This window comes from Odontesthes bonariensis, chromosome 24 (genome assembly GCF_027942865.1).
Source record: "Odontesthes bonariensis isolate fOdoBon6 chromosome 24, fOdoBon6.hap1, whole genome shotgun sequence".
Taxonomy (NCBI): Eukaryota; Metazoa; Chordata; class Actinopteri; order Atheriniformes; family Atherinopsidae; genus Odontesthes; species Odontesthes bonariensis.
The window spans coordinates 5,533,332-5,560,020 of NC_134529.1; the positions used below are offsets into that span (position 1 = coordinate 5,533,332).

Below are 26,689 nucleotides of genomic sequence, written 5' to 3' on the forward strand. Positions count from 1 at the left end.
GAAGCTTTTAAAGTGTTCAGCCTTATTGAGAGTCAGAGTTGCTCTGTTTCTTTTCTCTTTTACTGACTTATTCTGATTTAAAAGCTACATTAACTCCTCCATCATCACCTGCTGTCACCTGATTCAGATCAGTGCATCATTAGCAGGTTTGTGCAGAACTTAACAATCTTCTGCAGAGCTCCATCTCATCTGAATCAGCTGTGTCGAAGCAGGGAAACACCTAAAACCTGCAGGACGGCGGCCCTGGTGCAGATGGAGAATGATTTTATTCTGCTGACCAGTGAGGCTGAAGCAGGTGGCGACCCTTTGTTGAGGAAAGTGAACTTGTTATCTTGTGTGGAGTCTCTGTGCCCCTCATTATATGTATATATTTTTAAGTTGTAGTGGGTTATGGTGGCCAGTTGGTGCCCAGTCCAGCCGTAGAGTGACGCTGCTTTCACACGTGGCGTTTCTGAAAGCTTTAACATCAGATATCTGAGCTCGCTCTCACACAATGCCCCGTCTCTTCAGATATTTGCACGGTCAGGCGTTTGCTCTCATGCACGACGAAGATTTAAAAACGGATAAAAGGATAGAGTGTCCGAGCCAAAGTGAAACTAAGTAGAACTCAATTGAAATGTTAGCTTTATGGACTGTATCAGCTGGATTTGGCACAGATTGCGTGTATCCAAACACTGATCAGTGTGGGAGTTGGATTGGTGCAGTCATGCATGAGCGCTGTTTACATTCATCATAACTAATCTGGAAGCTAACAGGAATGAATGAGGCACAGCTGGCCAGTTACAGCAAAGCTGAAGAACTTATAAACAACCAAGATCAAGAGATTTAGCTCCCAAAAAAAGCCAGTGAATGGACACAAGTGTTCTTTTCTGTTTGGAACTGATGTTTGGACAGATTTGGGCACATCTTGCATCTTGCATCACAGCATGAGCCATCTCTGACCGTTTATATACAAAAGTGAAGACCTTTTGGATAATCCAAACAGTTTCCCTTAAGCAAGAACTCTTTATATAGCTAGAAAGGTTCCAGAAATCATCTCACTTTCCAGATAAAAGCATGACATGGTCATTATTTGTGGTTTATCATTGGAATAGTGAGACTAATTATTATTCTTAGATTGGATATGTGGAGCTAAGAGTGTTTCTGGGGGTCTTACTGATGAACAAAGGGAGTATTTTGTACCATGGAGACAGTTATGAATAGACACATGCAGCAGCCAGACAAATAGTAGCATAGAATCACAGCCTTCAGGCACTTTTTTGAAACAAAGAAAAGCCAGACTTTCAGGGTAAACAGATTTGTTTTAAGGAACACAAACGCACACTCGCCCTCTCAGAGCAGCAGTAACCTAAGGCAGTGCAGGGCAGCCATGATTTAAGGCCTCTAATTAAGTTGCTCACTGTGACACTATCACAATTCACATTTTCTCTGTGCCCGGAGGAGGAGAAGTGCAATAGATTTCAGGACAGAGGAAGAGATTCAAGTGGTGGAAAAGAGGGGTCACGGCTTGATCGAGCCAGAGGACAGCGAGCACGATGTCGTAGGGAACAAAAAAAGGAGACTCGGGCCTTAAAATAGGTTTCAACCAGCCTGCAGAGCAGAAATGAATTTGAAGACTGCTGCTTGGCATTATCTTTGAGGAGCCCGAGAGGGCGCGTCCGGATGTGACACGATAAATCTAAATTATGGAGATGAAAGGCCTTTCTTCTTCTTTGGTTTTTCCCCAGGTTACCGGTTGGCACCACAGAGCTAAAAGATCGCTGTTGTTGGCTCTGCAAAACGTACTGGAGGGAATGAAAGTAGCAGGCTGTGATTTGTTGTCTTACAGCTGGCAGGGAAATGGCTGTGGGTGTGAGAGGTTGAGTGATAAGAAGATTGGACAAAAAGGGGCTGAAAAACACCCAGAGGGGGGGGCAACACATCCTCCCAGGCAGAGTCAATGTGTGATGACCCAGCTTTGCATCTATTTCTGTTTACTCTGTGTAAAATATGGGAAACTTAATGGCTAATATTAACTTTGAAGCCTATTTAGTTAGATTACAGCACATGGTTTCAGTTTAACTAATGCAATGGAACAACATTCGTTTCCATCGCGAGTTGCATTAATTTTTCACCACAATCTTGTAGTGATGAGTGGAAAGTGTATGGGTGGGGGGGGGTTAAGCTCTGGACTCTGTGGCCAATCCATGTGTGAAAATTGAGTCTCAGGCGTTGGAGTCCTCAGATTGTCATCTTTGAGTGCGCCCATGACCATCCGGGATGAAAAATAAAAGTCTATCGATGGGGAAAGCCTGGTCGTAATTCAGCTGAAGCCCAGCCTGAGCAGCTGGAGCAACTAAAGATCATAATGGCCTCCCACCTTCACAGGCTTGTACAGTAGACCCTCCTGCTCCCTTCACTCTGGAGCAGAGGAACCCTGAACTCATCAGACCACATCACCTTTTCCATTGTTCTCGGTCCAATCTTTGGCCCTCTCTGGCAAATTGAATCCTTTTTTCCTTCTGTTATTACCTTTACTGACGAGCGAAGCCCCAATACTTCTCTTTAGATTGTGCGGAAATGCTCTTCCTTTCACTTTTAAACGTAGTGGGAGAAATAAAAACAATGTCATTTCCCTTTGGGATAAATAAAGTATTTTAGTTTTATTGGATTTTTTTTTCTTTAACAAGCTCCTGGTTGTTATATTTGCTTTCTGAAACAGAGAAACATCGTTTCCACAACCACAGGATCTGCTTCAGTTGGGGTTAAATAACCACACATTAATCACAAACTGACAGCTGAAACACATCAAGCGCCACAGAACGTTTCCGTTTGGAGGCTCCTGCCTGTTGGCTTCCTTAAATCCAGGCAGTGTATGTACAGGTTGGAAAAAAAATGTAGAGACTTAAAGATTATTACTGACCTCAATTAAACAAGCTGACACTGACCATGGAGCAGATATTCTGGAGCTTCCAGGATGGTAAGAGATTATCCCAGACTGAGCAAATCGTTCAGTCTGAGATTACATTAAAACAGAAAAATATCACCGGGATCAAATCCTGCATGTTCTGATCTGATATATGCACGATTAGACTTGGCTTAGCGAGGGCTCCTGTTGGCCAAACACCCCTCATCATATCACTTCTATCAGAGGTGGATAATGTCGGCCGATCCCCTCATTCATAATGAAAGTTCAATATCAACTTTGATGCGCAGGTGTAAGCCCCATCGTAATCTCTTAAAAGTCCTCCGGTTCCAGGTCACTGCACCATTTGATTAGTATTTCCTGTCTGGCTTCCAAAGAGAATTATTAGATCTTCTCATGGTGCTGCACAGCATTAATACTGTTAAAAGGCATGGCTCATCAGGTAAACATGGCGCCAAAGGAGTGAGAGTCGCTGCTATAACTCAGGCTTTTAACTCAGCAGGATTCTGTGAGACACTATAAGTTCCAAAATACTGGAAAGAACCAGCTATAGCTGGAACTTTGAGCGCTTTTCCTGACTCATATTTGCAGAACATGGCTGCATTAATCTCAGGTGCAACAGGTGGAAAAACCCAACGGTATCTATCAAGGCTGTGAGCTAATAAGTCTTGTTCCATGTGAGAAAGAGCAGGCGGCTGGTAGCAGGGCTCCGGAAACTGGAGCCCCGGGCCGTGAGCGTCGGCGGTCAAACACAACAGCAGACTAATGCGGTTGTTTTGTTTGGAATGCCAGCGGATTAATGTCATTTTCCAGTCCCGACACAGGAGGTGGCTGGACCGACAATGAGCCTCCATTAGATCACCAACGTGATTATCCATCGGTACCTATCGGTTCATTTAGTCCAGAGTGGAACAGAAGCAGCTCTCTGACTCGGAGTTATTGGATTTACCTGCATCAATGCCTCAATTCAACCCTTACAGCCCCCCCCCACACACACACACACACACACACACACACACACACACACACACACACTGTAAACTGTTACACAAGCAGCCACAGGGAGGGGGCACACTTAGGTTGATTAGCGTGTTTCCATTTCATTTTCTAACGAGTGTTTTGAACAGTTTGTGTCTATAATACAGTGCACACACATTCACAATTAGGAAACTAATTAAGTTTAGTTTCTCTGCTTATACAGGATGTGATTCTTCTTCTGCTAAATGTTACAGCAACGTTTTCCAACATTACCCACTTAAACCTTCTGGCTTTGCTCGATGACATGAGTCTGGAACTGAACTGAAAGCTGATGCATGTTGTAACTTAAGCTTTTTATCACAGTTTCTCATTATTATTCGGTCCTTACCAGGACAGGGTACACACGACATATTACTTCACCCTTACTGCTTCCACTGGGATAAAGTAGCAGCCAGGAGCTGCCCATCAAATACACCTGATTAACTGATCATCAGTCAGTGTGAGCACCTCTATAAAAGCAGAAGTTTGGCTGCTCTGCAGCATTCAGCTGTGCGTTAACACGATGCCAAGGAGGAAAGACATCAGCAGCTGTTGCTGCCCATCGACCTGGGAAGGGTTATAAGGCCGTTTCCAAACTATCTGGAGTCCATCGTTCTACAGAGAGAAAGATTATTCACAAGTGGAAAACATTCAGGACAGCTGACAATCTTCGCAGGAGTGGACGTCCCAGCAAGGTCACCCCAAGGTCAGAAACCCAAGAGCTACATCTCAGACTCTGCAGGACTCAGTTAGAACATGGCAGCACAGCTTAGGTTTGCAAAGCTGCATCTGAACAAACCACAAGACTTCTGGAACAATGTCCTTTGGACAGACCAGAGCAAAGTGGAGATGTTTGCTCATAATGCACAGCAGCACGTTTGGAGGAAACCAAACACAGCACATCAGCACAAACACCTCACACCAGCTGTCAAGCACGGTGGTGGAGGGCTGATGATCTGGGCTGGTTCTGCAGCCACAGGACCTGGGCACCTCGCAGCCACTGAGTCCACCATCAACTCCAGAATGTGTGGAAAACTTAGTTTTTCACACACTGCTTCTGTGTTTTTCTTTAGTTTTTGTTCAATGAATAATGACCCAGCGTAATATGTCATGTGTTGTTGTTCATCTGAGGTTTTATTTACTTAATGTTGGTGATTTATTTTTATCTCTCCTGTTCTTTAAAACCTTCCTTCCTGATTATATTCAGATCTTCTTCCCAATATCCCAGACAGGCCCTCATCTGTCTGCCTCCAGTATTCTTTGTGTATCATAACGCTATGTGTCCGTTTGGTTTACACATCAGCCTCCCCAGCCGTCTGTGGTTCATCTGGGGTTTAGTGTTTCTCAGCAGAGGGGCTTTGGGGGGGCTTGGAACTGACAGGGGTGAGCATGAAAGGTGTGTGCTCCATCCCCGTCCTAGCTAGCGAAGCGACTTATTGTTCATCACAGGGTTCATAAAAAGGATTGAAAAAGATGGACGGGCGGGCCAAGTCTGCAGATAACGGGGGAAGATGGGCGTTCTTCTGAGAGACGATGGAACACTGAAGCACCGTGTAGTTTGGAATAAAACTGACAATATAACATAAAGCCTGGTGACTGTGCCGACGTTGAACTTTTGCCTTTAATTTAACCTGAAGCTAACAAGCACACAGCACCTAAATTAATGAGGTTCTGCCTTGATGAGGTTTTATCTCAGCAGTGACCCTGATGTGCCTCTCCGCTCGCTGCCTGATGCTGCCGTGGCCGCCGCTGTGTTTGGCTGACTTGATTAAATCCGTGCTGTAATGGGAAACAAATTATGGCTTGTGCAGCATGATGAGTTGAAGGGGGAGGGTAATTAGTATGTTTATCCACCTCTTTAAAAAGACGTGTGTTTGTGTGGCGCCTCTCCCAGTTCACACTTCTCTTCTTGCTTTTTCCCTGTTTGGATGTTTTCCCTGCTTCAGCGTTCCGTGTGTCTGCGTGTTCGACGTGTATTCGTGGGTCGTTATTTGAAGCGTCGCCATCAGAGTCATCAGTCCTTGGCCTGGAATCGATTCGTCAGTGCCGCTAATGATCCGGCAGACAGACTGTTGCAGGCTCCTCCGTCCTTGTCAGGCGTTTCAGGGTTGGTAACTCTCGGGTGCCACACCCTCCGATGAGGGGAAGGTTCCCCAGCGAGTCCTGAAAGGAACAAAACAAACACATCCATAACTTTAACAAATAAAGCGTCGGCTTCGGTTTCCTTTCAGCCTCATTTTTCATCCATTGTTGGAATCTGTTTGTGAATGTCAAGACTTTTTCACGAAATTTTTTCAGCTTTCGAGACCATCAGGTTTCACTGTGTGCCTGTGCACCTGTCAGAGATGGAGACTCGAGTCACTGTGACTTGGACTCGAGTCGACGAGTCGCTGTTTCGATGACTTGTGACTTAACTTGACAAAAAAATAAAAGACTTGAGACTCGACTCGGACTTGGAAGTTAAAGACTCGGCACTTGACTTGACTTGAGTGTTATTCAGTTCATGTTTTCAGTTTGAATATAAAATTAATAAATTAATTTAAAAAATAACATTGATTACCCGGTAGGAGCGCAGGCTGAGAATGGTGTCATGATTGGATCCCTACCCTGTCAGTCAGCCATGCCCTCTCTACATACCTTACGTGTTTATTGGAAAATAAACTCATATCAGATATGCATCAACATGTCAGCGGGACCGAGAGTCGTTGTCGTTTCATAATTACCATTTTGACTTCAAAAGACGAACAGCACAGTGCAAGACATGCGGCATCAACATCTCAGACAGCCAGGCGACAACTTCCAACTTTGTTCGTCATTTGAAGATCCATTCTGACCAGTAAGTGCTCGTCAAAATAGCTAATATTATCCTGTTAGCCTAGCCGGTAGTTAGCTAACGTTAGCTTGATATGATACGGGGTGGACAGGTTGGACACGTTGGCCAATGATGTTTACTGACAGTTACTTATATCTTTGTGTTTTCACTTGCAGGTAAAATTGCAATAATAAGGTGACTTGACTTTGACTTGACTTGCCCAACAAAAAAATACTTGGGACTTACTTGAGACTTGAAAGTTAAGACTTGTGACTAACTTGAGACTTGCACATGTGTGACTTGGTCCCATCTCTGGCACTTGTTTTACATCCGACCGGGCATGTAAAACTAGTCACCCGGGTAAAGGTATTTACTGTTGTTTTTAAACTTCCTCCTCTCTCTCTGCTTCTGTCTTTTTTCCAGCGGGGTTGGCAGAAACTGGCCGTGGGCATCAGGAGGCAGCAGCATCCTGGCAGAATACGGCACCCTGCATTTGGAGTTCATGCACCTCAGCAAACTCTCAGGAAATCCAGAGTTTGAACAAAAGGTAACGAGAGACGGGAGTCTAGGAAATGGTGCCTAAAAATGGGGAAACAGTCAGAGGTGATATTAAGCAAACATTTGGTAAATCTCTGCATCATGATGTTGAGTAATCCACCCGGGGCAGAGTGTGCGTTAATGATTAGCTAATAAGTGGCCCCAAGGCCAGGAGCACATCTGGGATCACTGCCGGTCACAGCTGTGGGATTTCAAGAGGCTACTCGCAAAATCTGGAGTCTGTGAGAGAAAAGTTACCCGGTTTAAAATCACCGGCTGAAGCCGTGCTGCTATATCCTGTCTCGAGTTTGGCAGCAGAGCAGGAACTGACTTAAACTTGATTAAAAGAGACATGTTGAGTCATCCCCCTGAGAACGCCTCATATGCTCACATTTGTTCTGTATTAGCTGCTTCCATTGAACTGTTTGTGAAAATGAAATGCTAACAGAAAAACATGTCCTCTTAGCTTAAAGAAATGGAAAGGAAAATGGCAGGTAATAACGAATACTGTCGGCCATTTTGACGCACTGAGAAAAAGTCTCGCTCAACATCTGCATGAAGCTTCTTTTCTGTTTCTTTTATCTTCAGGTGATGAACATCAGGAAGGTTCTGAACCGTCTGGACAAACCTCAGGGGCTCTATCCCAACTACCTGAATCCCAACAGCGGCCAGTGGGGCCAACGTAAGTCCTCCCTCACACATTAGTCTCATCCGTCTCTTCCTTTTGCTTTTACACAGTCGTGCACACACAGTAGAAGCCGAATTTAACGACTGGTTAAGCCAGCCTCTACAGTAATGATTCAGATATGTGGGTAACTCACCAGGTACTGAGAGATAGTCCAGATGTTTCTCAGCTGACTAAATGTATCCAAATCAAATTTAATGAATGAATGAACGCGTACTGTTGCACTGTTAGCTCAGAGCTGCCGTGTTGTTGTTATCGGGGGGCTTATAGGAAGCTTTCTACACATTGGTAAAGGAAATGAGGAAATCCGAGTTTCGCAGTTAATTTTTGTAAATCTTTATAAACAATGTGTTGATCCTTTCTGATCCTTCCCAGCTGAAACCAGTAAACATTTCTCTCCATGTGCCTCCACCACGGCCATTTGGCTCATTTTCCTGGTAATTTAGGTTAAGTGACATTGTTTCATGAGTCTGTTGAGACTTTTTGCTCGTGTTTGCACATTAAAAGGTACATCTGAGGCATAGACTGAGTAATAAAAGTAAGAAAATCACAGAGTTACTAATTATGTGGACAGAGAGTCTGATCTTCTTCACCTGACGACTGTCACCAAGCTTAGACCGTTTTAATCCAAGGTGACACTGGAACACTAATGCATGCAAATTGCAACTTATCTAGATTACAGCGGGGCACATTACGCCCATCTTTCAAAGATTACAGTTTTTCACCTGCAATTTGCAGCGGTTAAAATCAGGAGCGTTCACATGCCCATTGTGTCGGTGTAATCTTTACTCTGTCTCCATCTCAAACTGAAAATGTCACCGGTGTTAATTACGGTTTCATTTGTCTGTGAAGAAGCCTGCAGTCGGTGGGTGTAAACGGGCCTTTTACCGTAAAATCCTTCACGCACGTTGATCTCATTTTGGGATCAAACCTTGATCCAGACCTGGAAGCTGATATGTATCATGTGGCCTAACTGATCATGTTAAAGCTGTAATTTTGATGGACAACTCTGAGTCAGTTTGTTTGTTTTTGCTCAGATGTGTAAAATCTAAATTTAATTATAGTGTGACAGTAAAGTGCACTAATTCAACTGAAAATGACTATCCTGATCAGTTCTGTTAAGCTGATGTCAGCTGGTTAATTAGTCATTTATCCTCCTCAGCGGTTAGCATTTTCAAACATTAACTCAGATCCACGGTCGTTTTACCGTGATAAGAGTGATAAGAGGTGCTCTTGCAGACATGAAAGCTCGAGTGTTTTCTCCTCCTCGCATGTCGGATTAGATTCATCCTCCAAAGCCTGGTATGTTTTTTTTTCCCCAAACAGCTTCCTTAGTCCTTTTCCAACGGGGTGGAGAGGTTTGACGGGTCTTCTCCTTCAGTCATCCAACACAGCTGACTGGCAGCTTGCATTAAGGGAGGGGGGGGAGGCCTTGAGTTTTAGATAACTGCTCATACCTCAAGGCTTTGTGATGGAAAATGTAAGTGGTTTTAAAACGGGGGGTATTCCCATTCCTTCCAGTGGCTGCATGTTATCCGTCTACCTGCTTCCTGTCTGTCTCCACAGTCACATAAAAACTGCCGGAGGGCAAAAGGCTTCATTTATGTATCAGTCACTGTAAGAACTGAACTGAAACCGTGACCCTTTTATCCGCTTTAACTACTATTACTGCTGCTCAGACTGTGAAATGGTAAATTGCTCCACTCCTACCTTATTCCTCTCTTATATCTAGTTTTATTTATGAAGAGTGCCGTCTCCTGTAAAATAATATTTGATATTTTAGAGGAACTGAAGATGAATTTACCCAATATTGTACGTTTTTATAAAGCTGGAATAACAGGGTTTTAATTAATTGAAAAGCATTGAATTTGTGGCTTATGGAAGTTAAACCTGCTGACAGAATGAGCCAACGTTAGTTTAATCGTGTTATTCCCACTCCTCCTCCTTCCCTCTCACATTGAACCCTGTTGACTCCCTTTACATTACTGCAGCCCACTATTTACTCTGCCATTGTCCAGTATTTTCACACTGACTCCAGTGCGTGCACGTGTCCATTCACACGCTCACATTTCTTTTGGGGTGTAATTTTAAATCCATTAGCAGACTCCTCAAAGCAAGGAGCTGAACAGGTAATGATGGTAATGATGGTAATGATGGAGAGGTCAGATTTGAGGAAGAGCTAAATGGGGAAGTTGAAGACGAAGAGGAGCAGAAGGTGAGTAAAGAAGGAAACATACCAGAAGAGAGATCCAGCCTTGTACATAAAACTACAGGTGGTGTCAGGTGGTGCAAAGATGAAGATGTAGAGTTTATGAGAGGATGCTACAGCCAGGCAGTCACTCAGTGGGGTCACATGGCACTGAAAGGATCAGATTATTGGCTAAATTATAATAAGATTGAGTTATTAAGTTCATGTAGACACTGTTATAAATTGGCTTTATTATTATGCTCATTCTATCCGCTCTTTTTTAATAATCTTAATTTTATACTAATTTTATTCAATTCATTGTATTGCATTTGTGGAAGGCGTTTAATGCCCTGCAGCACTTTTAGCACTTTTAGCATTTCTGAATCGTGTTTTATGTATTGTTGTTTTTATCCTGTTGTAAAGCACTTTGAGTACCAGTTGGCTATTGTAAAGGGCTATATAAATAGAAGAGAAGAGATTAGACTTTATGTATTCATATTCTGTAGTTCACTAAATAATCTATGTTCCTAGTTTGTACGTGTACACATACAAACGCAATGTATGTCCAAGACTTTAAGATGACGTAGCGGGATGAAATAACTGGGAGATAACTCTGTTGAAAGTCAAATTAAACGTGTTTGTAGACGCTGAAGCACGTGGTGAATCAGACTTTGCGTTCTGCGCATGCTCCAGATGTTTTCCCGGGGTCGTGACCCGGAAGTCAAAGGAGACGATATTCCTGTTGTTGTCGCCGTCAGAAAGAAACAAACAACGCGATGGAGAATGCTCCGTTGGCCATCGAGTTTGTGCAACAAGCAGCTCATCACAGACCAAATGTAGAGGGACGTAGCTTCATCTGGCTCTGCGTTCTCCATCTTTCTCCAATGCCTGAGTTTGTTGTTGTTGTTGGTGGTGAAGAGGTCAACAGGAAGTGGCTCTATTAGCAACAGCTGGAATGGGTAGAGCGCCACCTATCATACCGGGGTATGACACGCTTTGTGCCTCTGATCCCATTCATTCACCGCCATATATCCAAGGAGAATTACCCTTTGCTCAGCTCATTCTTATTGTAATTTAGCCAATAATCCGATCCTTTCAGTGCCATGTAACAGTGTTAAACTGTTGGTATGTTACTCTATGATCTCTTCATGGTGATTATTCAACAGAACTCTTATTGCCCCCTGTTGTTTGTTGACAGTTGGAGGTTTAACTCTTCACTCTTTTATTCCTCTTGCTGCATCTCGATCTCGAGCCTGTTAATATCGAGGTAACGTCTGATGACCTGGTGTCACTCTTGCTTCACTTGCCACATCTTTTGAACTTCCTCCTTCAGCCCGTGGTATTTTCCAAGCGTCTCGTGTTCCCTTTTCTTGATGCTGTCAGTTGGAATTGCTACATCTGTCACCACTGCCTTCCTCTGTGGTTTATTAACCACCATGTTGGTTGACCATCACCAGTTTGTTGGTCCATATCTGGAAGTCCCACAGGAGTTTAGCTCAGTTATTCTCCACCATCTTTGGATGTATTCCCGCTTTGCCTTTAAGACTTGTTGCCTCTCTTGTGCTCAGCTCATTTTTTGGCCACTGATAGGACTTCTGGGCTTTGTTAACCCGCCGCTGTTCACGTATGCCAAACAGGCGGATCAGCCCCGCATCACTGTGTTGTTTCACCTGTTTTACTGTGCGTATCAGCAGCAGATCGACCTCGATTAGCACATGACGCGCTGCACAACGAAGGTGCATCAGTCCAAGTTTGAAACAGTTACACATCAAATAGTTTTTGTACTTTTAATGGTAATTCGTAGGTTTAGATGTGCTACATCCCCCTTATTGTCAGTCCGAAAGCTGCTTTAGGTGAACCGTCTCGTGGCCTTAGCCTCATATATAATATACAGTTCCCCTCAGGTGTCTCAGGCATTTATATATTGTATAATCTGAAATTCCTCAGTCAGAATTAACCAAATTCAAGCAGGAACTTTGGAGCTTCGGGCGTTAAACACACCAACAAAAGCAGAGAGACTGTCCTTTAACCTGCTGCTTTTGTATCTTAAATTATCTGCGAATTACACCCGTAAAGGATGAGAAACTTGAGTTTGAAACATCACGTTCTCCATGGAATAACAGAGTCAGAGACGGTGGCGTCTGAATCAGCGGGTGAGGACATTCGCAGAAGATGAAAGGATGATTGAAGTCTCCGGAGGCTGAAGTGGTTGAAGTGGGATCTGTGGCCCGCTTCCATCTTGTAAGCATTCCACGTTTGAAAAGCAGTAATTAGTTTAATTAACTCGTTATTTTTCATGCTCAGTATTCCAGCACCCAATTTACCATTTAACGGTACCATGTTTGGAAAAATGTGGCTTTTTCTTCAGGTTAATTGTTTTGGTCTGCTGGTATCTCTGACGCATGAATGTGGGTCTGAACCTGAGTTTATTACCTGATGCACCAAAATACTGAATAAAACTATGTTTTCATGTAGGTATTTTATGAAAATGATTGCATATTCAATTACAGCCGCTTTAAAAAGAAACAGGAAAATACTCCTATAGAAAGGCTTTCATACCTTTTCAGTGCAGGCAGGGCTCATCTCAACAGAAAGTACGCAGTAGTGGCTTTTGTTGTATAGATGTTTGCAGCCCTGAGATGTTATCCTTGATTTTCTTTCTATTTTTTTATATATGAAACACATGAAACCACCTTTTATGTGTGCAGTTTGTATTCTATCCAAACAGTTGAGCCGTAGTTTCCAATCTCTCTTTTTTTCTGAAGATGTATTGGAAGCGTATTTGCACAAATTCACCATGAACACATCTGAAATGTTCTTTGGCAGATCTCTGATGCTGTGTTTAAGCCTGTCGTCTCCCGTTGGTCGCGGCTCTTTCTCCTGGTTTAACGCGTAACTGGTAGAAGGCCTTGCTGTTGTTTCGCTGGCTCAACACCAAACCATCTTCATCACCAGCCTCCCTTCTCCTCCTCACTTCAGCATGATCACGGCTGACATTTAATCTCTGCAGTCTACAAACAGGGCTGGACTCTGCTAACGACACATGCATATGGATGAGGCTCCGCTGACTAGGACAAATACTAAAAAACAGCTCTGCTGTCTGGCAGCAGCTACAATTACACACAATGCTGTAGGAGATCATAGACTGCGACCACACACCCACACACACCCAGGCATGTGTCACGAGTCTGTGATCTGTGGATATAATCTTACCTGGCAGGCGAATAGGAGGCCTGTGTGTGATTATTATTATTTATTTGTTTGTTTATTTATTTATTTATTTATTTATTTTTATTTATTTGTTTGTTTTTTATTTTTAATCGGGCTTCTTACAGACTTTTTTAAAGAAAATATTAAATAAAACTATTAAATAGTTAAATTAAATAAAAATTTATAAATAATTAATAAAAACTATTAAATAATTTTTTTTTAAATAAATAAAGGAAAAAAATTATAATAATTGTACTCCTTACCCCATCCACCTTTAAGGACTACGAATGGAAAATAGCACTCCTGCTAAATCCGATGTAACCTCTTCTTGTTGTTCATGAAATGGCAATGATTTATGGTATTGCATGCTGTCCTTTAAATAAACTCATTCATTTATACACCTTTGGTTATCTGTGTGCTGCAGATCACGTGTCTGTGGGTGGCCTGGGTGACAGTTTCTATGAGTACCTGCTGAAGGCCTGGCTGATCTCTGACAAGACCGACGACGAAGCAAAGAAGATGTACTACGATGCCCTGCAGGTAGCACTCAAACACCGCCGACAGCACACGGTTCGTGAGCGGGACTTCAGATGAGTTTCACTCCTAAACTTTGAGAGAGAGGCGAACAGCTGGTGCTGGTTCTACAGCAAATTCACATCCAGTTTGACTTCAGAAACTTAGAAAAACTACAGAGACGGAGATCTGTGCACGAAAGCCGAGAGAGAAGCACCAGGAAGGCTGCATGTTTTCAGGGATGTGGGTGCAGGTACGACGCAGTAATCTGTAGCACGCAAACAGACATGAACGCCATCTGCAACTCTCATATGCATCACTATCAGAATATTCCTTAAGTCAGAATATTGCTGCACACTACTACTACTTCTTTATTTATGAAGCACTTTAAAACAACAGCAGCTGCGACAAAGGGCTGTACAGACGAAAATCAGTAAACATGCAAAATATGGAAAAGACAACAAACAATAAAACAGGATAACAGAAAGTAAGAGCAGAAGTCTCAACATGTGTTAAAAGCCAAAGAATGAAAATTTGTCTTAAGATGAGTTTTAAAAGTGGACAATAAAGGGACACTTCTCATATGTAAGGGCAGATCGTTCCATAGTTTAGTTTAGACCTCGGTACCTCCAGCTGACCTGAGGCAACGAGCTGGTATTTATTTATTTATTTTTATTTTAAAAACAAATAAAAGAATCTTAAAATGAAGCCTAAAATGCACGGGCAGCCAGTGGGGAGAATCCAGGATGGGGGTGATGTGCTCCCTCTTCCCGACTCCGGTTAGAAGCCGAGCAGCAGCGTTCTGGACCACCTGGAGACGCCTGAGGGAAGACCGGCTGACTCCAAAGTAAAGAGCGTTACAGGAATCCAGCCGAGCTGAATTAAAGTTTCAAAATATTGTCTTAAAAGAATTTGCTTAAAGGGATAGTTCGCCTCTTTTGACATGAAGCTGTATGACATCCCATATTAGCAACATCATTTATGAACATTTTCTTACCCCCTGCTGCGTCCTGTGAGCAGAGTTCCAGCCTCGTTTTGTCGTTTATGAAGGTAGTCCAACTAGTTGGCTGGGGTTTAAAAAATTAAATAAATCACTGTATCACTATATCACTGCGAGCTGTGTAGACCGAAGTGCAGACTGAGCAGGAAACACTGTAACAGGTGCGGCTGTCGGCAGGCGGCTGAACGCAGTGATACGAAGGGAGAGAAAATAGCGCCAAGCGATTGTGAGGTCTGACTTTTTCCTGGAGAAGGATTTTCTGATGCAAATGTATTACTCTTTTGAACGCTTATTGTTTTGAGAAGCAAGACGCTTTATTTTTTAAACCCCAGCCAACTAGCCGGACTACCTTCATCAACACCAAAACGAGGCTGGAACTCTGCTCACAGGACGCAGCAGGGGGTAAGAAGATGTTCAGAAATGATGTTGCTAGTATGGGATGTCATACAGCTTCATGTCAAAAGAGGCAAACTATCCCTTTAATCTTTGCCAGCTGCCTAAGATGATAGAAACAGGACTTGTACACACGTGCAGAAAGCCACTGATGAGGTGCATCTACATCTGGTTAACTTGTAGGAAACTGTGAGGACCTTTAATAAAGGCTTGTTCTCACTAAACGGACGGCCCAGGTGTTTGTTTCCAGCTGATGAAGCGTGCAGCTTTACTCTGCAGGGTCCTCTGACTCATAATAAATGGTTGTCAGGTGAGAGGGGGGCAACAGGAGCGAGGTCAGCTCTGGATAATAAAAAGCGCTCTCGCTGTGGTATTTATTTCTGCCCGCAGGCAACATTATAGACGTCCAGTCACTCAAATAACCTTGCAGGCAGCCTCGTACTGAGTGTGAGCAGATGGGAGGACGCACATCTGAATAACAAAACACAGACCAGGAGCAGAGGAATCGTAGAGCAACGGCGTCCCTCCCAAACTCAAAAAGACAGACGACACGCACATTGAAACGCACTTAAACTGTCAACTTAAGTTCTGGTGACACATAACAGGTCTCAGCTGGTTGTTCGTCTGCCTCTGCGGCTCACTGGGGAGCAAATCTATTACAAGGCGGCTACAATGCAGAATTCAACATATCAATAATCCCTGTTGATCTGCGAGGATTAAAGCCATTCTTATTCTTATTTAAGCAGCAGGATGTCTTATCTGTAGCCCAGCATGACGGTAAAATGATAACCTTCGGATGATGTGAGTCACGGTGAAGAATACATGAAAAAATGGGTTTCTCCTGCAGATTATCCAGCCAGAAACATTCACCCGGTGAACAAAAGACCAGGAAAAAAGTGCTCATAGTTTTACACAATGAGATCTTTAATCTTTTCGGTTATTCTCTGTGCTTTTTGTCACATTTTTATCGTATTTCCAGTGTAAGCTGTCCCTTTAAGTTTTGTGGCATTACAGTGGATAACAGATCAGCTGCTCTTCTGTTAACTGCTGCAGGTCAAAGGTCAGAGAAATAACTGTGACATTACGTCGCAGAAAAGGTCCCATGGCTGTTGTTTTAATCTGAAAAAGCCAAAGCTAACACTTCTAAATCCTGTCTGTCTTTCAGGCGATAGAAACTAATCTGATCAGGAAGTCGAGTAATGGGCTGACTTACATAGCGGAGTGGAAGGGGGGGCTGCTGGAGCACAAGATGGGGCACCTGACGTGCTTCGCAGGAGGCATGATCGCTCTGGGTGCTGACGGGGCTCCCAGCGACAAGACGGGCCACCAGATGGAGCAGGCGGCAGAGATCGCCCGCACCTGCCACGAGTCTTACGCCAGGACCGGTAAATATACACGGGCATATGTGATGAGGGCAACAGGCATTCCTCTTTCCAGCAAAGCTCTCTGACATACGACGCTGTGCAACAGCCTCCATTCAGCCCTCATTTCTTCATATTTTGAGTCCAAGCAGCCAGACTTAAAGTGGTCTTGATCAATAGTTCTTCAGATAGGTCTTCTTTGGACTTTGGCTGCTTTTTCACTCGTTTTCAGGCCGGTTCTTGTTCCTGAGGAATGTGTTTTATGTTTGTGATGCCACTTAAGTCTGAGCTATAAATCATTCAAGCATACAAAGACACCAGAACTTAGCAAAGAAACGATTTTAAATCGTATCTTTAGGCTCTTTGTTACCAGCAGCCTGTCACAGAGGCACGTCATTAGATCCCATTTCTTCAGTTTCATCTGTGAAAAACAGCAAAGATAACACAGTCTGACAGACAGAAAACAGGATTTCTGCAGCAACAAGGTGATTCCCAAAGAGCTGTTAGCGGAAAACTTGGCATATCTCAGCATGATGTGCAGTGTGTCCTTAAAACATTTGAGGAAACTGGACAAGTGGAGGACAGAAGAAGAAGTGTCAGGCCTAAAGAACTATCTCCAGCAGATGAACAGGATCTGAAAGTGATGTCCTTAAGAAAGAGGAAAACATCCAGCAAAGACCTGACACAGGAGCTGAGAGATGCATCTGGACCTTCAGCTGATCCATCTGCTGTTGGCCCAAGCCTCATCAGAAATGGGCTCCATGGAAGGGTGGCTGTCAGGAAGCCGTTCTTAAGGAAGGGAAACAGGGAGAAAAGGCTGAGCTGTGCCAAAGGACACAAGAAGTGGGCTGAAAATCAGTGGCAGCAGGTCTGATGGAGGGATGAATCCTCCCCAGAGCCCGGAGCTCAACATTACTGAAGCAGTGTGGGATCATGTTGGCAGAGAACGCAACAAAAGGCAGCCCACATCCAAAGAAGAGCTTTGGGATGTCCTTCAAGAAGCCTGGAGAACTATTCCTGAAGACTCCTTAAAGAAAGGACAGAAAGCTGTCTGAGAGGGTTCAGGCTGTGCTGGAGGAGAAAGGAGCTCAGAGCAGATACTCATATTAAAACTACTCAGAACTGAACTAACTCTGTTTTTCTCTAATAATCTGCATCTTTATTGATGTTCCTGTTATGTTTCTACACCTATCTCCCTCTTTACTGGCGATATATAATGAAATGAGGGGTGGCTGAAGAATTTCAGCACAGTATTGTGTGTCAGTTTTTATTTTCTTTGTAATATTTCATTCAGTTGTGCTGTTATTGCCTCAAAATTGGCCAGTTTAAGACTTTGTGAAAGTCTTATTTCACATTTAGATCCAGTTTAGGTAAAAACATCAAACATATTTACAGGACAAAAGTTTGCAGCCTTTTTAAGTCGACAGTTGTGTTTTCCTCCATGTTGTGAGTCACTCGCTTGGTTAAAACGTCCAATGTGTGTCTTTATCTCTCTGATATTTGTTCCCTCCTCATAGCTTTGAAGCTCGGTCCAGAGGCGTTTCGTTTCGACGGCGGGGTCGAGGCCATCGCCACCCGACAGAATGAGAAATATTTCATCCTCCGCCCAGAAGTCATCGAGACCTACATGTACATGTGGAGGTTCACCCACGACCCCAAATACAGAGAGTGGGGCTGGGAGGCTGTCCAGGTCAGATATCCCTCAGCAAAATCAAATCCAATTTTATTTATAAAGCACTTTACAACAACCTTAGTTGACCAAAGTGCTGAGCAGAAAAATAAAAACAAAAAATTAAAAGAATAAAATACAAGAATGAATTAAAAGACATAAAACATATAATTTAAAACAATAATAATACTAAAATAAATAAATAAATAATTATTATAATATATAATTATATAAAATAATTATAATAATTGAATGTAGATAGATAGATAGATAGATAAATACTTTATTAATCCCAATTTGGGAAATTGTTTAAATGTATAATAATTAATGAATTAATGAGATGTTGAAAATGCTCGTATTTACGTGTGTCAGTTAAAAGACATGCAGCAGCATTTTGCACCATCTGAAGACGGGCGATGGAGGACCCACTAACCCCCACATAAAGAGTATTACAGTAATCCAGCCTAGTGGTCACAAACTGTTGCTTTGAAAGAATAGGTTCTATTTTTGCAAGCTGCCTCAAGTGGAAGAAACTCGATTTAACGACCGAATTTACCTGACAGTCGAGCTTTAGATCAGTGTCCACTTTCACCCCAAGGTTGGTGACAGTTGGCTTAATGAACTGGGACCAGGAGCCCAGATCTACAAAGGGGGCCCCAGTAGTGCCACCAAAAAAATTAAAATCTAAAAAGTTTATACTCCTCCAGGCCTTTATGTCATCCAGACACCTGAGTGGTGGTTTCACAGAATAAGCGTCTTTCTTTTTCAGTGGGACATAAATCTGTCTGTCATCCGCATAACAGTGGCAGGAGATACCATGCTTTCTTTCAAAAACTGAAATCCTTCTTGTTGGGTGTCCACATACTCTAGAAAACACAGAATGTAGGAAGAAAGTTACACAGACTCAGCGTATTTAGCTTAATTTTGATAAAATAAGCCCTGTGTTACATCTGCCTCTCTTCCTGCCGTCTCTCCATCAGGCCTTGGAGCAGCACTGTAGAGTAGAAGCAGGCTACAGCGGCCTCAGAGACGTCTACGCTTCGACTCCAAACCACGACGACGTGCAGCAGAGCTTCTACTTGGCCGAGACGCTCAAGTAAGAGCTTTATACACACAGCCTGTTTCGAGCAGCTATTACGATACAATTGGTGCTTTTGTTTTGAAAACAGGAAGTGAACCTACCCTCGTTGTAGCTAGCTTGAAACTGCCGTTTTGACAGGAAATGACGATCGGTGACGTCACGTTACGTTGCATCTTGGGTAGTTTGAGTATGAGTAGTAACCTCATGATGCTTACCCAACATTTCAGAGAATCTAGTATGCATCCGGGAAAAAAGTCAGTACGAGTAGCAGGAGTAGTAGGAGAAGTATGCGGTTTTGAACACAGCTACTGACCTTCAGGTGTGTAAACTGAATGCTGTTACAATCAGTCTGTGATCTTTAAGGTTTTTCACATCCCTGTTGGATCCCAGTTTAAAGAAAAGACCCGTTACCAGAGAATAAATGCTATTAAAAACCAGGAAAAATCAATTAAGTCCAGCTGTATCGTGCAGTAGAAACGTTTAACTGCAACAGTGACATGCTGATTTATTTCTCCCTGTTTTGGCTGTTAAGTAGTTTTCCTCCTAAATGCTTGGGGGGTATACCTGTGCAGATGGCTGCAGTTTGTACCCAAATATACTAAAAATACATCAGTGAACCAGCAGAAGATATAAAAAGGTGTTTGGTCAAATATTCTTCGTGTTCAGAACAACGTGTTTGCTTATAATACATATAGAAAACAGCTGGACCTTCCCAGGTGCATCTTTGAAGGTAATGCAACAATAACAGGGTAAATCATAAGATTGTATCTTAAAGCCATTCTCATTTTTATTTCTGTTCGACGTGTTTCACATTTTTTTTATGAGAAAATCTCCCAGCAGTAAAGTGGAAGGATGTCTCCTGAGAACGTGTTGGCATTGTGTGAGAAGGTGCAGACTTTATATCCAACAACAGACTCTATTTTACAGCCTCCACCAGTGGAAAAACACCTGCTTGGAAAAATCTGATAAAAAGGGAAATCAGCACAAAGGCAGAAACTGTGAAAAACTACTTCTCACTTCCTCTTAATGGGCGACGGTTATTTTTACATCACTGCCATTGTGTGCAAGTAGAACATATGTGTTCACGTATCTGTGAGTGTGTAACCACGAATAGTTGATTAAATCTGCTATTAAACAGCCAGTATGATGCTGTCTGGCTGTTAGCTTTTCCAACAGTGTCCATTTTAAGCAACGGGAAAAATCCCAACTGCATCGTTTGGGTTTAAAATCCCGATCACAGTTTCACCAACGCAAACTAGAGGCCTAAAATGATTGTATAGTTATTAAAAAAAAAGGTTTTATCTAACTGGACATAGTAAAGAAATAACATGAGGTTCTTACACTGTCATTGATTTAACATAAACTAAGTCAGAAAATCCACCTTTGGGGCTTCCACAGGATGAAAGGAGCTGCTAATTAAATCCACCTGATTAACTGATCATCAGTCAGTGTGAGCACCTCTATAAAGCAGAAGTTTAAGGTGTGCGTTAACACGATGCCAAGGAGGAAAGACATCAGCAGCTGTTGTTGCCCATCGATCTGGGAAGGGTTATAAGGCCGTTTCCAAACTATCTGGAGTGCATCGTTCTACAGAGAGAAAGATTATTCACAAGTGGAAAACATTCAAGACAGCTGTCAATCTGCCCAGGAGTGGACGTCCCAGCAAGGTCACCCCAAGGTCAGAAACCCAAGAGCTACATCTCAGACTCTGCAGGCCTCAGTCAGCATGTTAAAGGTTAAAGGTCATGACAGCACAGTTAGAAACAGACTGAACAGGTATGGCTTGTGTGGAAGGGCTGCAGGAGAAAGCCTCTTCTCTCTAAAAAGAACATGGCAGCACAGCTTAGGTTTGCAAAGCTGCATCTGAACAAACCACAAGACTTCTGGAACAATGTCCTTTGGACAGACCAGAGCAAAGTGGAGATGTTTGCTCATAATGCACAGCAGCACGTTTGGAGGAAACCAAACACGGCACATCAGCACAAACACCTCACACCAGCTGTCAAGCACGGTGGTGGAGGGCTGATGCTCTGGGCTGGTTCTGCAGCCACAGGACCTGGGCACCTCGCAGCCACTGAGTCCACCATCAACTCCTCTGGATACCAAAGTGTTCTAGAGTCAGATGTAGAAAGCTGGGCTTAAACTGTCTCATCAACAGGACAAAGATCCCAAACACAGCAGCAGATCTACGGCATTTATATGTTGATGATTTAACATCATCATTCCACTTCTGGTAAATCAGTTCTAACTGACGTTTCCTGCTGAGTTCCTTATAAATTTCTGTTCCTGTTTCCTTTAGCTTCACTTACATTTCACCAACCACTCCTACTTCCCCTTTCTCACACCATCCTTGTGTTGCTTTTAATAACTGCTGTCGACCTCAAACCTGGATGTTCACACAACAACTGCCCCCATCAGTCGGGCTGTGTTTTATCCATGTGATCAGAAACAGACTGAACTAGTCTCTGGAAATATCAATCCCATTTAGCTGTAAACCCATAAGTGTAATCCTGCTAATGCTCCTCGGGGATCTTGGCATCATATACAGCCACTTCCAGTATTCATCTCCCCCTGCTGCCAAGGACACGGCCATACTTCACGCTGCTGCCTGGTTGTGAGGAGAGGGAGGCTGGAGGCCTCACAGACAATCACTATTTTTATTGCCCATAAAAACAAGCCTTACACGACGCTTTTGCTTTGTGTTTATTGATCTGTTTTCATGATCAAATCCAAACTGATTCCACCTTTCCAGCCGTAACCTGAATCCATCTTTAGCTGCAGCGTTTCAACACTTCGGCTTTCATAAACTGCCCCCCGAGCACAAGCCGCTCCCACCCTCCTCTCTGGGCTCCACGTCTGTCCTCTTGGCACGGCCACCTGGTAAATATTGCAAAACTTGAGCACATCTGGAAATAGTGTCTAAACGCTTTGTAATTGAACGAATACGTCATGCTTGTGAAGAAATCTGAAGATTCAGTTTAGCATAACAAAGGTTGCATCATGAAATCTGCATGTTGGTTGGAGAAGCTGGAAAATGTGACCAGACGGACCCAAACATGGATGTGAGCGGTTTTTATTGGATAGTTCAGGGTGTTTCTTCTTCAGATATGGCTGAAAATGAGCTAAACTTCACTTCTGAGGTCCGTTTGGTCTCCTTCTGCAACACTAAATATGAATATGAGGATTAGCCATGAGCACACTTAAATTTGAGTGTATTTCACTCTTGTTTTAAACAGCATGTTGTACTTGCTCCAGGCTGCTTCTCTGTCAGTGTATCCAACAGAAAAGTTATTATATCTCCATTTATTGAATCTTTTTCTCTGTTTTCATCATCTCTAAATATAAAGGAGCATCAGAGAACTGTTGTTATTTGTACCGACGTACAAATTAAAGCAAAAACTAACGTAGCAGGGAATAAAAAGTAGAGGAATGTGAAGCTAGCTTTAGCTTGTCGGCCATTTTTAACATCGTTTCTCTTCACAAACAGAAGAATTTCTGTCTCATTTACCACATTTCCAGCTAAAATAAATAGCTGATTTTTTTTACATTTTACCCTTATAGGTGTCACAGGTGATGAGATGCTTTCTATGAGAGTTTTTCTTTTTCTTTTTCCTGGAAAAATGAGATAACTGGACAATTAATTGGTGGATCCCTTGATTAATTTCTCAACCGTTTATTGAGGCATTTCATCGACCTCAGAACAAATAATGAAGTAGAAAATGCAGCATATTTATTTAGGAAAACATCCAGTTAGTTCAACTGTAAACTGAAGGTGGGCCGAGGTGCAGCTCCCAGCTGACAGGCAGCACTATTCCAACATTTGTTCTTCAGCTTGTGGGTGTGTCCAAATATTTCTGTTATTTCTGCTCATGTAGGTGTAGCAAAACCACAGCAAACACATCAGCGGGTGTGGTGACCCACACAGACCGGGACGCAGCATTAAATAGCTGTTTACAGGTCTGAAGTGTGTCAGCTGATGGCAGAAAGTCTGCACAGAGGGAAATCTGGGGGTGTGAAGTCTAAAAAGAAAGGAACTCACCAGCCCAGAAGCTCAAATCTGCTGCAGTACTTGTTGAATTTTGTCTCCCAAACCTTTATTCGTTTGGCTTTCTGGTGCATTGGGATAACCCGGATGTTTGGTGTCACATCCAGTGCGTTACAGTCTGCTTCTCTGTGTCCTCCAGGTATCTCTACCTGCTCTTCTCTGATGACGACCACCTACCGTTCGACCACTGGGTCTTCAACACCGAGGCTCACCCTCTGCCGGTCATCCGGAAGGATAAAACAGACCTACCCAACGAAGTGGAGTAACCAGTGTGGGAACCGGTGTGAGAACCTGTGATGCTGTTTATCTGAGCCTCCAGCTGTCTGTGAGTGGATCCTCCGGTGGTTACAGATGCCTCCTGATGGGATTTACTTTGTATTTTCGACGGGATCTGAACTGTAGATCCTTTTTTTCTTTCTTTCTTTCTTTCTTTTGAAAACACTTGGCCTCTGGTTGAGTCCAGAAGCTGATCCTGGATCGACATTTTTCTAAGCTCATCGAAAACGTTCCCCCACGTGGGTTTGGGTTCCTGACCTTGTGATAATCAGGCTGCTTCTGGGTGTCTCTCTGGGCTTTATTTAATTTCCTGCTCCTTCAGAGTGACGATCTGAGCAGCGTTTTTCATCAGTTTTTTTTATAGCTACGACTCTGTTATCTGTTTCTTTCCGTGACGGAGAAACCAGCCATCTCCCTAAATGATGGACCCCAGACTCGGGGACTAAAAGCCTCTGAGCTGAGGACGCTGAGGCCGACGGCGTGAACTAAAGGACGCCGAGTTCACGCCGTCCGTTTCCTCCCGCTGTGCTGCTTCAGTATCTGAATAGGAACCGTTTTTTCTTGTCGTCACGCCTCGATTTGCCGTGTTGTTTGCAAAAAGAAACGCTGGGATTTGCTTTTCTAAAGACGTGTGTTTTATAAAGCCGCTGAACTTTCAAGCCCCGCCTCCTTCGTCTTGAGTTGAGATAGCCAGTCGCATCCTTCCACCTGCCGGTTTACACTCAGCTGCCATTCTCTCACAGGCATCCACCGCTTTCTCCTCCTTTCCTTCGCAAAGACGACACATCCGCAGCTTTTTTAAAAGCAAAGTTTGAACAGATCGCCGAGAGCAGACGTCGTGTTTTTACCAAATTTATTTCCTTCTTTGTCGTCGTGTGTCGCACACAAAGCCATACTGATCCAAACGCAGCTTTAAACTTTATTTCTTCGTTCTTCTCACACTCAAACGCGACCGTGTTGCTGCTTCTGTTTGCAATCCACGTTGTGCTCATTTGCTCTTTAGTTTGCTCTTATTCTCTCCCGTCGCCACCGACAACCGCAGCCAGATTTAATCCAGTTCGGACTTCGATCTCGTGCCTTCACTGTAGAGGGAGAAGCAGCTGAAACTCATGAAGCAGTGGAGTTTTAAGAGTGGTCTCACAGCTTTATGTCGGCTCCCAGGCCTCACATGATGCAACCAAAACTAGATTAAAGGATTACGTCTACTTTTTCATTCTTATTCAGCATATCTTTGGCAGGAAAACTACAGAAGAAGAGTTAAAAGTAACGATAAGTGGAAAAACAGTGAAAAGACGCCATAAAACAAAGCTCAGAGTGAAAGTTGGAAGTTACCTGCTGTTTCCTGTCTGAGCCAGAGAGACTTGAGACCAGAACAAGTTCCAGTTATTTCCTTTAGTGCAGTGACATCTAGTGGTGGGACGGTCCTATTACAGCCCACAGGAGCTGGCTGAGAGGTGAAAAACATGTCAGCATCCGGTAAAACTTTGTCTTGTTTGTCTCGTCTTGCCAGATGTCGAAGTGAATTATGATTACATCGTTTTATCCCAATTACACACGGGCAAGACCATTACTGCAGTTCATACATGCATTAAAAAGCTGAGGTAGCTATTGATTTATCTGCTTTCTGCACATTTCCCTCTAAACAAATATCTCATTAACCTAACTGCACACATTTAGGTTTTTACTTTTGAGTTTTTCCCCTCAAACTTTCCCTTTGGAAGATTTATGGCCTCTGACGAACAAAACGAACGACTCAGCAGAGCCGCAGTTTAACGTGGAGACAGATGTTTGCCCAGCTTTCACAGATGTTAGGCCCAGCTTTTACAGATGTTAGGCCCAGCTTTCACAGATGTTAGGCCCAGCTTTCACAGATGTTAGGCCCAGCTTTCACAGATGTTAGGCCCAGCTTTCACAGATGTTTGCCCAGCTTTTACAGATGTTAGGCCCAGCTTTTACAGATGTTAGGCCCAGCTTTTACAGATGTTAGGCCCAGCTTTCACAGATGTTAGGCCCAGCTTTCACAGATGTTAGGCCCAGCTTTCACAGATGTTTGCCCAGCTTTTACAGATGTTAGGCCCAGCTTTTACAGATGTTAGGCCCAGCTTTCACAGATGTTAGGCCCAGCTTTTACAGATGTTAGGCCCAGCTTTCACAGATGTTAGGCCCAGCTTTCACAGATGTTTGCCCAGCTTTTACAGATGTTAGGCCCAGCTTTTACAGATGTTAGGCCCAGCTTTCACAGATGTTAGGCCCAGCTTTCACAGATGTTAGGCCCAGCTTTCGCAGATGTTAGGCCCAGCTTTTACAGATGTTAGGCCCAGCTTTTACAGATGTTAGGCCCAGCTTTCACAGATGTTAGGCCCAGCTTTCACAGATGTTAGGCCCAGCTTTCGCAGATGTTAGGCCCAGCTTTCACAGATGTTAGGCCCAGCTTTCACAGATGTTAGGCCCAGCTTTCACAGATGTTAGGCCCAGCTTTCACAGATGTTTGCCCAGCTTTCACAGATGTTTGCCCAGCTTTTACAGATGTTAGGCCCAGCTTTCACAGATGTTAGGCCCAGCTTTTACAGATGTTAGGCCCAGCTTTCACAGATGTTAGGCCCAGCTTTCACAGATGTTAGGCCCAGCTTTCACAGATGTTAGGCCCAGCTTTTACAGATGTTAGGCCCAGCTTTCACAGATGTTAGGCCCAGCTTTCACAGATGTTAGGCCCAGCTTTCACAGATGTTAGGCCCAGCTTTCACAGATGTTAGGCCCAGCTTTCACAGATGTTAGGCCCAGCTTTCACAGATGTTAGGCCCAGCTTTCACAGATGTTAGGCCCAGCTTTCACAGATGTTAGGCCCAGCTTTCACAGATGTTAGGCCCAGCTTTCACAGATGTTAGGCCCAGCTTTCACAGATGTTAGGCCCAGCTTTTACAGATGTTAGGCCCAGCTTTCACAGATGTTAGGCCCAGCTTTCACAGATGTTAGGCCCAGCTTTCACAGATGTTAGGC

General features: G+C 43.5%; 1 protein-coding gene across 1 annotated transcript in view; it reads left to right on the top strand.

Moving 5' to 3' along the window:
• Positions 1-26,045, top strand: part of man1a1 (mannosidase, alpha, class 1A, member 1) — a 126,845-nt gene extending 100,800 nt beyond the window's left edge. Inside the window, exons 6-12 of the mRNA XM_075458662.1 lie at positions 7,158-7,281; positions 7,860-7,953; positions 13,779-13,894; positions 16,426-16,645; positions 18,139-18,311; positions 19,271-19,386; positions 23,556-26,045. Coding sequence (XP_075314777.1) covers positions 7,158-7,281; positions 7,860-7,953; positions 13,779-13,894; positions 16,426-16,645; positions 18,139-18,311; positions 19,271-19,386; positions 23,556-23,682 — 970 coding nt within the window. The 3' untranslated portion in view covers positions 23,683-26,045. The remainder of the gene's footprint in view (positions 1-7,157; positions 7,282-7,859; positions 7,954-13,778; positions 13,895-16,425; positions 16,646-18,138; positions 18,312-19,270; positions 19,387-23,555) is intronic.
• Positions 26,046-26,689: the final 644 nt, after the last annotated feature.